The sequence below is a fragment of the Erinaceus europaeus genome, chromosome 1 (genome assembly GCF_950295315.1).
Source record: "Erinaceus europaeus chromosome 1, mEriEur2.1, whole genome shotgun sequence".
NCBI classification, from domain to species: Eukaryota; Metazoa; Chordata; class Mammalia; order Eulipotyphla; family Erinaceidae; genus Erinaceus; species Erinaceus europaeus.
This window is the reverse complement of record NC_080162.1, coordinates 157,700,330-157,714,835: the sequence shown is the minus strand read 5'-3', so window position 1 is coordinate 157,714,835 and position 14,506 is coordinate 157,700,330. Positions and strand designations below refer to the sequence as shown.

The window sequence follows — 14,506 nt, the reverse complement described above, 5'->3', positions numbered from 1 at the left end:
TTTTTTTTTCCCCTTATGACTAAGAACTGTCCAACCCTGGCTGATGGTGATGGTGTGGATTAAGCCTGTAACCTCAAAGTTTCAAGTCTGAAAGTTTTTATGCATTACCATTATGCTGTCTCTGTAACCCAGTATACTGCTTTTTATTTTGTTCTATTTATTCATTCATTTATTTAGTCGAGCTTCACTGCTCCAAGCTAACTTTTTAAGGTAGAAATAGACAGAGTGTTAATACAGCACCAAAGCTTCCAGTGCTGTAGTGCTCCCGTGGTTGTAGTGCTCCCAGGTGAACTATTTTGCCAACTTCTATGTCCTACTTTTAAAAACAGAAATCATTTATGTGTCTTTAACAGCCTAGTACAGATAATTATGAATAAAATCAGATTTAAAAGTATGACTAATGAGGGCCAGGTGGTGACACACCCAGTTGAGTGCTTCCATTACCACGGGTTCAAACTCCTGCTCCTCATATACAGGAGGGACGCTTCACAAGTAGTGAAGTATTTCTGCAGTTGTCTCTCTTCCTCTCTCTCCCTTTCTTTCTCCCCCTCTTCCCCTCCCAATTTCTATCTATTCTAACTAGAAGAAAAGAAAGAAAGAGACAGAGAGAGAGAGAGAGTGTGGTCCAGGAGTTGGCACAGTGGCTAAGGCACTAGACTCTCAAGCATGAGGTCCCAGAGTTTGATCCCTGGTAGCACATGCACCAGAGTGATGGCTGGTTCTTTCTCTCCTCCTGTCTTTCTCATGAATAAATACATTCTTTAAAAAAGAAAAAGAAAGAAAGACTACCAAAAGGGGTGGATTGGTTATGCAGGCATCAAGCCCCAGCAATAACTCCAATGGCAATTAAAAGAAAAGGAAAAAAAAAATCGTGGGAGCCAGGCGGCAGAACAGTGGGTTAAGTACACATAGTGCGAAGTGCAAGGACTGACATAAGGATCCCAGTTTGAGCGCCCGGCTCCGTCTTCCCCTCCTTTCTCGATTTCTCTCTGTCCTATCCAACAACAACAGCAATGGCAACAATAACAACAACAAGGGCAGCAAAATGGGAAACTGGCTGCCAGGAGCAGTGGATTTGTAGTGCAGGCACCGAGCCCTAGCGGTATCCCTGGAGGCAAAAAAACAAACCATGATTAATAATTAAAACCACTTTATTGTGGCATCTGGTGATATAACTTAGGTAGAGCATGAGCTTTGCAGGTGTTAGTCCCTAGGCTTCACACCCACACCTAGGACTGAGTAGTGCGCCAACCTGAGTCTCCCCCTCTAGGAAAAAGAAATCTAGGAAAAGAAATCTAGGAAAAGAAATCTAGGAATTTACTACTAGCATATTGAAATGTATGTGAATTTAATTTTACATAGGTATGGAAAACAGAGCATGAAGTTATTGGTTGGGTTAATAGTACTTTATTTTCATCAGTACCCTTTTAATGTCTGAAAAGAAAGAATAAACTCTGTGGGGCTCTTTTCCTCCTTCACAACTCTTGTCAGATCATGGCCACTGGGGCCTTTGACATCTTAGAACCTCTGCTTTCCCTAGGGAGCCCTCTGTAGTTCTGCTTCCACTAGCCAGCTCTCTGCCTGGGACACCCCAAGAACTTCTTCACACTGGGAGGGGAAGTTTGAATAGGAAGAGTCACAGGAAGGACTCTGCAAGGCACCTGAGGGAGAGGGAATGACAGCACATAGAAACAAGTTCTTTACTAGTTTTTGCAGTTGGCCCCAGGTTATTGTCTTGGGAGATGATGTCATAGTTGGAAAAAGAACTAGAAAGCTGGATCAGGGCAGAGAGTAGCTCCCAAATATGGGGAAAGTATTGTTAATTATAAACCCCATCAGTTTAATCTGGGGACCATATTCAGCACAGGAGCCTATGTAACCTCTGTTTCCCTGTAGATCTGAGCTCACATTCTGTGGTCAAGGCTAGGAACATTCCAGGCTGCACTAATTTCAGGACCCATCTTCCTTGGGTAGAGGTAGACCTCCCTTTAGAGAATGGAACTCTCCCTGCTGGGATAGCCTGAGGGTGCTTCTTCCCCAGCAAGTGCTCTCTGGGTTAGAGAGAACTCAACTGGAGCCAACCTAGGCTGCTGCGTGGGAGAGGGATCAGGAACTCGTGCTGAGCTAGTGTCACAGGAGAGAGACTCTGGGACTCTTGGAGCTGGAAGGCAATCCCAAGTGTGTTAAAACAGAAGAGCAGCTGTATACATACTCGCCAAGTAGGGTGGAAACAGGATGTGACGTGGAGAGGGTGGAGCAAAAACAGACTGTTGGAAATCAGGGTGACTACAAGAGGGGGGGCAGAGCAAAAAGACATCGTGAACCAGTGGGGATTAAACCAATGCCCTGTAGGCAGGGCGGTTCCTAGGTAACTGGTTATGTAAATAGACCACAGGGATAAGCAAGGGGAAGCTGGTGTACTGCCCAACATCTCCCTACCATTATTGATCCACATTGAGGGCAAGGTCCTATAGGGGCCCACAAAGGTCCAGACCTTCCACCTTCTGCACCCCACACTGATCTAGGGTCCAGAATCCCAGAAAGATGAAGAATAGGGAAGCTATCAAGGGAGGAGATTGGATATGGGGTTCTAGGGGTGGGCATTGTGTGGAAATGTTCCCCTCTTATCCTATAGTCTTGTCAATATTTCCATTTTATAAATAATTTTTTTAATTAAAAAAAGGCAAAAAGAGACAGAGGTTCTGTCTGCTGTCATGTCAGGAATTTCAGAGGGAGAAACCAAAGTGATTTACTTCTGGGCAGCATTACTGGGACTGAATTAAAGTGATGGAAAAGAGTATTAATGTCTCATTATTTTCCACAGAGATCCGGAAAGTCAAACAGATGATGACTCCCAGGAAATATTTAAGTTGGTGAAAGATGTGTTGGTTCAAGGACTGATCGATGAGAACCTTGGGCTTCAGTATGTACTGCATCTGGGATCCCTGGGCCAGGGCGAAGATAGTGGGTGATTTCTTTCCAGAACTAGCATAGATTATTTTCAGCTGTTCAGATATGTATTTCACGTGTTAGCATTTTGTCAGCTTCTTGTATTCATATTGTTTAGCAGAAATATGTTGAAGTCACATTAAGATTTTTAACAAATCTGACAATATAAATCTCTTGGAGACAAGTATTGCCAGTAAAGTGCTCTCTACTAAAGCAGTGAATTAAAGAGCTTCAAATGTAAAGATCTGTAATGACAAATAAATTTCCTATTTAACTCGTAGTTGGCATCACACTAGACATATTAATGTTGAATAAAATGTTTGAAACTTTAAAAATAACAAGGGACCGTGTTAATTTATGTGATAGGATAAGTGATGCTTGTTTTCTACAGTGTCCATCTAAGTCAGTTATAGAAGTGTTTTCTCAAGTATTAATTGTTTTTTATTTTATTTTTTAAAGATATTTATTTATTCCCTTTTTGTTGCCTTTGTTGTTTTATTGTTGTAGTTATTGATGTCGTCATTGTTGGATAGGAAAAAGAGAAATGGAGAGAGGAGGAGAAGACGGGGAGAGAAAGACACCTGCAGACCTGCTTCACTGATTGTGAAGCAACTGCCCTGCAGGTGGGGACCCAGGGCCTCAAACCAGGATCCTTATGTCTGTCCTTGTGCTTTGCGCCACGTGTGCTTAATCCGCTGCACTACCACCTGACTCCCCTCAAGTATTAATTATATCAGAGAGTGCATACATTTTTTTTGCATGACTAGTAATTTCCATTCCACAATTTAAAAATGATTGAGCTTTAAAGAGTTATATTCAGATTTCATAAACATTTATAAATTAGAAAGCCTAACATGAATATTAACCAGTTTGTTTTGAGTTGAAAATTTATTTATTTATTTTATTATTATTTTTTACCAGACCTCTGCTCAGGTCTGGCTTATGGTGGTACTGAAGATTGAACATGGGACTTCTGGTGCCTCAGGCACAAAAGTGTTTTTGTGTGATCCAGGAGTTGGCGTATTGATAAAGCTTTGGACTCTCAAGTATGAGGTCCTGAGTTCAATCCCTGGCAGCACATTTGCCAGAGTGATGTCTGGTTCTTTCTCTCTCCTCCTATCTTTCTCATTAATAAATAAATAAATAAAATCTTTAAAAAAAAAAAAAAGAACCCTGCACATTAAAAAAAAAAAAAGTCTTTTGCATAAACATTATTCTGTCTCCCTAACCCAAGTTTTCCATGTTTTATGGGACTAATCGGAACACATTTTTAGCAAGATAGTTGATGGCTTATCTTACATTTGGATGATTTCTCCATTATAAAGTAGTTAATATTTAGATACTTATCACTGAAAACTTTCCAGTTGGTAAGCGGTCAGGATAAAATAATCTACTTCTCATCTTTTGTTAAGTAGATGTTAGAATATTCCCTGCCTTGAATGCATTGTTATTTTTATACCTTAGATAATACTCTTTACACAGTTTTGAGTGTGGTTTCCCTCTCTGTTCAACGTGATATAAACGAAAACTTTACCTTCTCTACCTGACACCGTTTAGTAGGGGGCATTCTTTCTCATTTGCCAACTTCTTTTCTGTTTTGCAGATTAATTATTCGAAATTTCTGGAGCCATGAAACTAGATTACCTTCAAATACCTTGGACCGATTGTTAGCAATCAATTCCTTATATTCTCCTAAGATAGAAATGCACTTTTTAAGTTTAGCAACGGATTTTCTGCTTGAAATGACCAGCATGAGCCCAGATTATTCAAATCCTATGTTCGAGCATCCTCTGTCAGAATGTGAATTTCAGGTGAAGTACATATCTCTGTGGCATCTTAATACTGTAAGCTTTTCCTGCCTTTTTTTTTAAAAAAATATTTTATTTCATTTATTGTAATGAGAAAGAGTAGATACAGAGGGAAAGATACAGATAGAGACAGAGACACCAGAAAACTGCTCAGTTCTGGCTTATGGTGGGGCTGGGGATTGAACCTGGGACCTCAGAGTCTCAGGCTTGAAAGGCTTTTGCATAACCATTATGCTGTCTCCCCAGCCCTGCTTTTCCTGCCTTCTGGTTAACAGGCATTTTTTAAATTTATTTACTTTTCACTTTTGTTGCCCTTGTTGTTTTTTATTATTGTGGTGGTAGTTATTGTTGTTGTTATTGATGTCGTCATTGTTAGATATGGCAGAGAGATATCGAGAGAAGAGGGAGAGAGAAAGATAGACCTACCTGCAGACCATCACCGCCTGTGAAGTGACTCCCCTGCAGGTGGGGAGCTGGGGGCTCGAACCAGGACCCTTACACTGGTCCTTGGCGCTTTGTGCCACGTGCGCTTAACCCGTTGCGCTACCGCCCAACCCCCGGGGGACTAATGTTTTATAGTTGACAGTAAATACAATATTCTGTACATGCATAACATTTCTCATTTTTCCAGACAACCCCCACTGGGTCCTCTACCATCCTGTTCCAGGATCTGAATCCTTCCCCCACCCCAGAGTCTTTTACTTTGTTTTAATACACCAACTTCAGTCCAAGTTCTGCTTAGTGTTTTCTCTTCTCATCTTGTTTTCCAGCTTCTGCCTGTGAGTGAGATCATCCCTCTGCTTCTGACTTGTTTCACTTAACATGGTTTCTTAAAGCTCCATCCAAGATGGGTTGAAAATGGTGAAGTCACCATTTTTACTCTGAAAATGTCCAATAGTTCTAGTTTATCTATCTCCTCATTTAGCTCCCTCATTTCTTTTTTTTTTCAACTTTTAAGAATTTAATTTATTTTTATTTATAAAAAAGGAAATACTGACAGAAAACATAGGATAAGAGGGGTACAACTCCACACAGTTCCCACCACCTGAACTCCATATCCTATCCCCTCCCCTGATAGTTTTCATATTCTTTATCCCTCTGGGAGTATGGGCCCAGGGTCACTATGGGGTGCAGAAGGTGGAAGGGCTGACTTTTGTAATTGCTTCCCCACTGAACGTGGGCGTTGACAGGTCGACCCATACTCCCAGCCTGCCTCTCTCTTTCCTTAGTGGGGCAGGGTTCTGCTGGGGAATCAGAGCTCCAGAACACATTGGTGGGGTCGTCTGCCCAGAGAAGTCCGTTTGGCATCATGCTAGCATCTGGAACCTAGTGGCTGGAAAAAGAGTTAACATATAAAGCCAAACAAATTATTGACTAGTCATGAACCTAGAGGCTGGAATAGTTCAGATGATGAGTTTGGGGGGGGGGGGCCTCCATTTTGTAGATAGTTAGTAGTCCTATTTTAGTTATATTCCAAAGGGCCCATGAGTATACTAGTTGTTTAGTTGTTTGTTTTTTCCCTGAGCCTGACATCTGATATGCAGGTGGATCCAAGTTATTGTCTGGGGAGATGATGTTATGGCTGGAAAAAGGACCAGAAAGCTGGATCAGGGAAGAGAGTAGCTCCCCAAAATGGGAAAGTTGTATAAATATTGTTGATGGTTAACCCCATCAATTTGATGTGATCTGGAGCCCATATTCAGCTTCATAGCCTATGTGACCTCTGCATCCCTGTAGATCTGAGCTCACATTCTGTAGTCATGAGTAGGAACATTCCAAGCTGGCCCAATTTCAGGACCCATCTTCCTCAGGTGGAACATAGAGTGTGTTGTCCAGCCTCCCTTTGGAGGATGTAACATTCCCTGCCGTTGTTGATCCATGTTGAGGGCAAGGTCCTATGGGGCCCCACCAAGGGGTCTATTGTGTTGTTCCTGATAGAGGTAACCAGTAACAATGGAGAGAGGAATCTATTCAAGATCTAGGCCCATCATGTCTGTTTGGGAATCTCAGGATTCCCAGACTAGGGCCCCAGCTGATGGGGTGGCCTGATGGTGACTGAGGAGTCATCATTAAAGTATGCCAGTCTCTTGCCCTTATTCAGCTTTTGCAGTCCTTGCTTTGATAAGGTTAGCTTTGGAGTGACTGACGGAAGTATAATAGGAAGTAGGTGAGGAGGGTATCTAAGTCTAAGTGACACTATTTCATATGCAGCAAGTAGCTCCCTCGTTTCTTTATTGATTTTCTGCCTGGATGATCTGTCAAGTTGAGACAGTGGGGTGTTGAAGTCCCCTACTATTACTATGTTGCTGTTAATATATTGCTGTAGCTCTCTCAGTAGATGTTTGATGTATTTAGATGGCCTCTCCTTGGATGCATAGATGTTGATAACCATTAAATCCTCTTGATTTATTGATCCTCTGAACACTAATTCCTATCCCTATCTTTTTAAATTTTATTTATTTTAAGGTCTATCGTGTCAAATATAAGCATAGCTGTTCCTACCTTTTTTGTTGTTGTTGTGGTCCATTGGCTTGGATGGTAGTTTTCCATCCTTTCCTTTTGAATTTGTGTTTAATATTTATTGATATTACAGACTGAAGTTATTTTGATGCCATTATTGTAGATTTTTAGAATGTTCTCATATATGGCATGTTTATGGTGATCTGATTGTTTATAGGAGACCTTTCGGAACTTCTTTCAGGGCAGGCTTGGTGTGATAGTTGACTCCTTCAACTGTTGCTTGTCTGAGAAGGTTTTTCTACCTCCATCTAATCTGAATGACAGTCTAGCAGGATACAGTAGTCTTGGTTGAAGACCCAATGCTGCATGTACAGTGGTTTCTCTCTCTGTCTCTTGTATACAATAAAGAATATTCTGGGCCTGGGGGTAGCTTACTTGGTAGACCAAACACCTTAGTATGCTCAATGACGCAGGTTTGAGCCTCTGGTCTCCACATGGTAGTGCCTGGAGGAGGGAAGCTACATGAGTGGTAGAGTAGTGCTAAAAGTATCTCTTCCCCCCGTTATCTCTCTTTCTCTCTCTCTCACACACACACACACAAACACACAATCAATCTCTTTCTCCTCTGTTTCTATCAAAAAGAAAATTGTAAAACAGAAACATTCTATTGTTTAAAAAAAATTTATTTGAAACTCTCTCAAATGCAGGAATACACAATTGAATCTCACTGGCGTTTTCGAAGTACTGTTCTCACTCCGATGTTTATAGAGACTCAGGCCTCCCAAAGCACGCTTCAGATGCAGAACCAGGAGGGTTCCCTGCCAAATCGAGGGGCAAAGGAAAGGCAGATACGGGCCACCCAACAGCAATATGACTTCACACCCACACAGAATACAGGTAACCCCTCACCCCAATGCCTGCTATGGATGGGTGCTATTTCATGTAGGGGCAGCCTTTCCTGTGAGAATACTGTTTGTAAAAGAAGCAAAACAATAATAGAAAAAAAGTGCTAAGACCGTGAAAGAAGATGTTAGGGAACTGGGTGGTGGCACACCAGGTTAAATTCGTATAGTATGAAGCACAAGGATCCCGGTTCAAGCCCCTAGCTCCCCATCTGCCGGGGTGTCATTTCACAATGGTGAAGCAGGCCTGCAGGTGTCTGTCTTTCTCGCGTCCTCTCTATCTTCTCCCCTCTCAATTTCTCTCTGTTCTAACCAGCCCAGGCTGCCTCCTGAGAGTTACTGTCCCTAGTCACTCTCACGGTGAACACACAGAGGCCCAGACTGCAGAATCTTATAACCCCACCTTAAAAAATGGAGGGGGTGGGGGAAAAAGAGATAACACAAGAGGTTGATTTATTAGAGAGAAAGAAAACCAAAGCATCAGTCTGGTACATGTGATGCCTGGGGTTGAACTCCAGACCTCATCACCCAACTCCTCCAGTGCTGTCAAGTGGCCCCTTTAACCCATACACAGTTTGTCTGGCATGGGCACTGCCCCCATGTGTGGGTGTGGCTTGGCTGTACCATGCCCTCCTGGACATGCTGTGCCCTGTTGTCTGTCATCCTCGCCCCCCCACCCCCCCATGTGTAGATGGAAGGAGTTCCTTCAACTGGCTGACTGGAAGCAGCATAGACCCTCTGGTGGACTACTCGGCCTCCTCAGCATCTGACTCCTCCTCTTCCTCCTTGCTGTTCGCTCATCAGAGGAGTGACAGGATCCAGAGAATACCCATGAAGTCGGTGGGCCCTGATTTTGGGAAGAAGCGACTGGGCCTTCCGGGAGATGAGGTTGATAGCAAAGCAAAAGGTAAAAAGAAAGTTTAAAATTTCTGACCTCTGAATCACTGCAGAGACCTAGATACAGAGAGTACTTTTTATTTTAGTTATTTATGTATTTATTTGATAGAGACAGGGATAAATTGAGAGGAAGGGGAGGGGGTGAGTGACAAGAGACACCTGCCGACCTGCTTCACCGCTCACAAAGCTTTCCCCTTACAGGTGGGGCCAGAGGTTTGAACCTGGGTCCTTATGCATTGTAGCATGTGTATTTAACCATGTGCACCACCACCCAGCCCCTAATGAGATTACTGTTTTAAGAATATATTTATTTACTTATTTGATAGAGGGTGAGACAGAGAAAGAGGGAGGGAAGGAAAAACACCTGCAGCCTGCTCCTACACTTGTGAAGCTTCCTCCCTGCAGGTGGGGACTGGGGGCTTGAACATGGTAAAGTGTGCGCTCTACCAGGTGCACAACCACTCAGCCCTGGTAAAATGATTTTTGACCTCATGTATGTGACGCTGTTATCTGAAAGCCAAGCCATCAACATTTAATGTAGTAAATGAGCACTTGCCTTGCTGAAAAGTTTATTTTGGGGGGATGTCAGAAAACAAACAAACAAAAACTTAGACTCCATCCCTTCTCTGAGTGACTTTCTAGAACATTAGGTTGGGTCGAGGCAGTAGATTGGTGACCACGCAGTGAAGCAGAATGAACCATCTGTATCTCCAGGTGGGTCCCCTCGCCTGCCGTCTTTGCTCCACTCTCTGCATATGGCACTGGGATTGGGCTGAGCTCATTACAGCCTGTTCTCTAGCTTCCAGAACTCTTTGCTTATTTCTTTGACTGTTCTCTGTGCTCTGCAGACTTGTGCCATTATGCCAGTAAATGCATACAGGTGGAGAATAGCGATAAGCAGACAGTCTCACTTCTAATTGGGGAGGGGGTTGTGGGTAGGAGGCCAGGCCAGCTGCAGATGCTGCCATGGCTGTCTCCAACAAGCCTGTTCTGTTTCTCAGGTGTGGACAACCGGGCAGAAATACTCAGGTTACGCAGGCGATTCTTAAAGGACCAAGAGAAGCTCAGTTTGATTTATGCCAGAAAAGGTGTTGCTGACCAAAAACGAGAGAAGGTTTGTATCTTTTCAAAGAATTGGGTGGTCCAGGAGGTGCCACAGTGGATAAAGCATTAGACCCTCAAGCATGAGGTCCTGAGTTTGATCCCTGGCAGCACACGTGTACAAAGTGATGTCTGGCTTTTTCTCTCTCTCCTCCTATCTTTCTCATTAATAAATACTTTAAAAAAGGGGGCGAACAAAAGGGAATACATAAATATTTAAAAAAAAAAAAAGAATTGGGACAGGGTGGGGGTATAGCATAATGGTTATGCAAAGAGACTTTTATGCCTGAGGCTCTCAAGTCCCAAGTTCAATTCCCCCCACAGCACTATAAGCCAGAGCTGAACAGTCTGGTTAAAAAAAAAGAAGAAGAAGAAAAAGAAATTAAAAGGGGGGTGGTGGGCGGTAGCGCAGTAGGTTAAGTGCACATGGCACCAAGCACAAAGACCGGCATTGAGGATCCCAGTTGGAGCCCTCGTCTCCCCACCTGCAGTGGGGATCACTTCACAAGTGGTGAAGCAGGTCTACAGGTGTCTTATCTTTCTCTCCCCCTCTCTGTCTTTGCCTCCTCTCTCCATTTCTCTCTGTCCTAGCCAACAAAAACAACATCAATACCAACAATAATAACCACAACAACGATAAAACAACAAGGGCAAAAAAAGAAAAAATAAATAAAAGAATTGGGACAGAAAAGAGTGTGATACTGATTCAGTGGAATACTACTCTGCCATTAAGAAAGATAACATTGTAGGACCAGATGATAACTCACCTGACTGAGCATGTGTCTGACTGTTCTTGAGTCACTGGGTTCTAGCACTTACCACCACATGGAAGTGCCAAGGATGCCGTCAAAGAAAGCTCTGTAAATGATAGGACAGCACTGTGGTGCCTCCCCCCCCCCTTTTTTTTTTAACAAGAGAACTACTGAGAGAGACCAGAACACTGCTCATCTCTGGTTTTATGGTAGTATTGATGATTGAACCTGGGACTTAAGAGCCATAGGCATGAAAACCTTTTTTTTTTTTTGTCTAGCAATTGTGTTAGATTTTAATCCAAAATAGAGATGAGTGTTGGCCTTCACACACAGGTACAAGGCTAATGAGAGGACCTACAACCTGAAACCCACAGTGTCATGCCAGTTGGGACAGGGAAGAGGCAGTGGGGAAATCTTGGCTGTAGGACACTTCCTGATTTGTCCATTGTATTTTGGTTTTTTTTTCCTCCAGGGTTATTGCTGGAGTTTGGTGCCTGCACTGTGAATCCACTGCTCCTGGTGGCCATTTTTTCCTTTTTTTTTTTTTTTTTTTTGGATAGGACAGAGAAATCGAGAGGGGGAGAGAAAGATAGATACCTGCAGACCTTCTTCACCACTTGTGAAGTGACTCCCCGCTAGGTGGGGAGCCAGGGCTCGAACTAGGATCCTTAAGCCAGTGCTTGTGCTTTATGCCATGTGCACTTAACCTTCAGAGCTACAGCCCAGCCCCCTCCATTGTGCTTTGAATCTTTATTTCTATCTAAAATTCAAAGAATTAAAGTTGTCCTGGGATAGCAGAATTATAAATTGTGGTAGAATTATAAATGCACAGTTAAAAATATACAAAATACTTTCACTTTTCCCTAGTGCTAGAGGAAAGGAGATGTTTTATCTTTTTGGGGAAAAAAATAGATGAAAGTAGAGGTGATTCTGTAACTGAGATAAATAATGAAGTGAAGGATGGGGCTGGGTGGTGGCACACCCAATTGAGCACGCACATCACCAAGCACAAGGACCTGGGTTTGAGCCCCAGGTCCCCACCTGCAGTGGGATTGGGGGGGGGGGCGCTTCATGAGTGGTAAGGCAGGTCTGTAGATATCTTTCTCTCTGCCTTTCTATATCCCTCTTCCCTCTCATCCCTTTCTATCTAATAAAAATAGAAATGGGGAAAAAAAAATGGCCACTAGGAGCAGTGAATTTGTAGTGCTGGCACTGAGCCCCAGTGGTTTCCAATGGAGGGAATAAGGACACAGAAGAACTCTGGTAGTAGGAACAGTGTGGAATTATACCTCTGGCATCTCATAATCATGTAAGCTAATAAATAACTAATTTAAAAAAGTGAAAGACAACTGCCGCATGGTTTTACTCCAGTGTAGACACTCACTAAAACCAACTTGCAAATAAATAAATAAATAAATTATAGCCAAACTGACTCATAGACTGTAAAAAAAAATATGGTTATCAGCGAGAATGGGGAGGGTAGCTCTAGGGGACAACTAGAAGGTTCTTTGTCATAATGATACTGTCAGTTTGGGTTAGGTGTAATGAGTTGTGTGCATGAATATGTAGTTGGAAAACTACTCTTAAAATTATGGAATAGTATAAGCCATTGTTAAATCAATTCAAAAAACAGAAATGAAAAGGAGACAACAGAGTGTTGTTAAGTTTTTTTGATTGTTGCCTGGGAGTGGTGCCAGTAGATGACATGTAAGATTCTCAAGCATGAAATCGTGAGTTTGATGCCAGGTACCACATATGCTAGAGTGATGCTCTGGTTCTTTCTCTCTTGTCAGTAATAAGTGACTCTTTAAAAGATTAAAGAAAAAGTTTAAAATCAAGTTCTCATGTTTTGAATATAAAGATTACTTGTGAGTTGATCCGGGAGGTGGCGCAGTAGATAAAAGCATTGGGCTCTCAAGCGTGAGGTCTTGAGTTAGATTCCTGGCAGCACATGTACCAGAGTGATGTCTGGTTCTTTCTCTCTCTTCCTATCTTTAGCATAAATAAATAAAATCTTTAAAAAAAAAAAAAAAGATTTCTTGTGATAGGGTTCAGGTGCTAGAACATGATGGTAGAGGAGGATTTAGTGGGGGTTGAATTGTTATGTGGAAAACTGAGAAATGGTATGCATGTACAAAGCATTGTATTTTACTGTCAACTGTAAACCATTAATCCCCCAGTAAACAAACTAAAAAACAGGGGAAAAAAATAATAAAGACAGAGAAAGAGAAAGGGAGAGCAAAAGAGAAAGGAGAAACACCACAGCACCTCTCATTCATGGTGCTCCCATGTGATACTGGAGGCTCAAACCCAGGTCGTCATGCATGGTAAAGCATGAACTCTAACAGGGAAGATATGGCCCGGTCCTTCTAGTATGATTTAAAGATGAATTACTTTTTCAAAAGTGTACAATTTAGTTATTTTTAGTATATTCACAAGATTGTGCAACTACCCCACTAATCCCATAAAATTTCCATCATTCCAAAAAGAAATTTCATACAAATTAAAATTCACTTCCTGTCCTCTCTCCTAGTCCCTCAAAATCACCTGTTTTAGGAGAGCAGAGGACCTGGCGTAGGTTGTATTGCTATGTGGAAAATTGGGAAATGTTATGCATGTACAAACTATTGTATTTACTGTCGACTATAAAACATTAACCCCCCCCAATAAAGAAATAATAATAAGGATTACTTGCGATAAACATTTAAATAGCATTTTCACTTCTAGTCTGCCTTATTGGTTGTATTATTATTTAGCTCCTTTCTTGGAGGATTAATGGTTTACATTCCACAGTAAAATATAACAGTTTGTACATGTATAACATTTCTCCATTTTCTACTAAACGATTCAACCCCCGATTTTATTAGTTTAGTTTCACCACCTACTATAGATTTCTAAAGCCAGTTGACCATTTCACATAGAAACTATCATCTGTTCCCATTATGTTAATGATGGCTATGGAAAGTTTCACAGCTCATGTACTATAGCTTTTCTTGGGTAAAAATTCTAACCTTTCATTCATTCATTCATTCATTTATTTATTTTTGAGAGAGAAAGACACAGTGAAAAACACCAGAGCACGGCTCAGCTCTGGCTTATGGTGGTGCGGGGGATTGAACCTGGGACTTTGGAGCCTCAGGCATGAGAGCTTCTTTGCATAACCATTATGCTATCTACCCCCGACCCAATTCTAACCTTTCTTTGATCTCATGATTGCAGGAGATGAAGAGTGAGCTAAAAATGAAGCACGATGCCCAGGTTGTCTTGTATAGAAGCTACCGACAAGGAGACCTTCCTGACATCCAGATTAAATACAGCAGCCTGATCACTCCCCTGCAGGCTGTAGCCCAGGTGCTTTCTTGAATACCGTCTCTTCACTTTTCAGATAAAATTTGCTGCACAGAAATTATTACGGTCACAGAACTCTGGTAGTGCTGATGTGTCCAAATTGTGGACTTGGCTAGAAGACCCTGTTTCCTGCTCTGCCATTTCCCAACTCTGAGACTTTCTTTCAGATGCCAGTCTCACCCAGCATCCCTAGAAGCTGGCCCTGTAGTCGGGGTCCTTGTTGGTCACTGTGGCTTTGAGTCTGTCTTCATCTATAAAACCAGAGTCAAAACTTTTTTTTTTTAATTTT

General features: G+C 42.2%; 1 protein-coding gene across 1 annotated transcript in view; it reads left to right on the top strand.

Annotated features, from left to right (window-relative positions):
• Window positions 1-14,506, top strand: part of LOC103122411 (protein kinase, DNA-activated, catalytic subunit) — a 94,175-nt gene that overhangs the window by 30,851 nt on the left and 48,818 nt on the right. Inside the window, exons 18-23 of the mRNA XM_060202189.1 lie at window positions 2,825-2,923; window positions 4,553-4,760; window positions 7,925-8,114; window positions 8,811-9,026; window positions 10,018-10,130; window positions 14,089-14,220. Of these exons, the coding sequence (XP_060058172.1) occupies window positions 2,825-2,923; window positions 4,553-4,760; window positions 7,925-8,114; window positions 8,811-9,026; window positions 10,018-10,130; window positions 14,089-14,220 (958 nt within the window). The remainder of the gene's footprint in view (window positions 1-2,824; window positions 2,924-4,552; window positions 4,761-7,924; window positions 8,115-8,810; window positions 9,027-10,017; window positions 10,131-14,088; window positions 14,221-14,506) is intronic.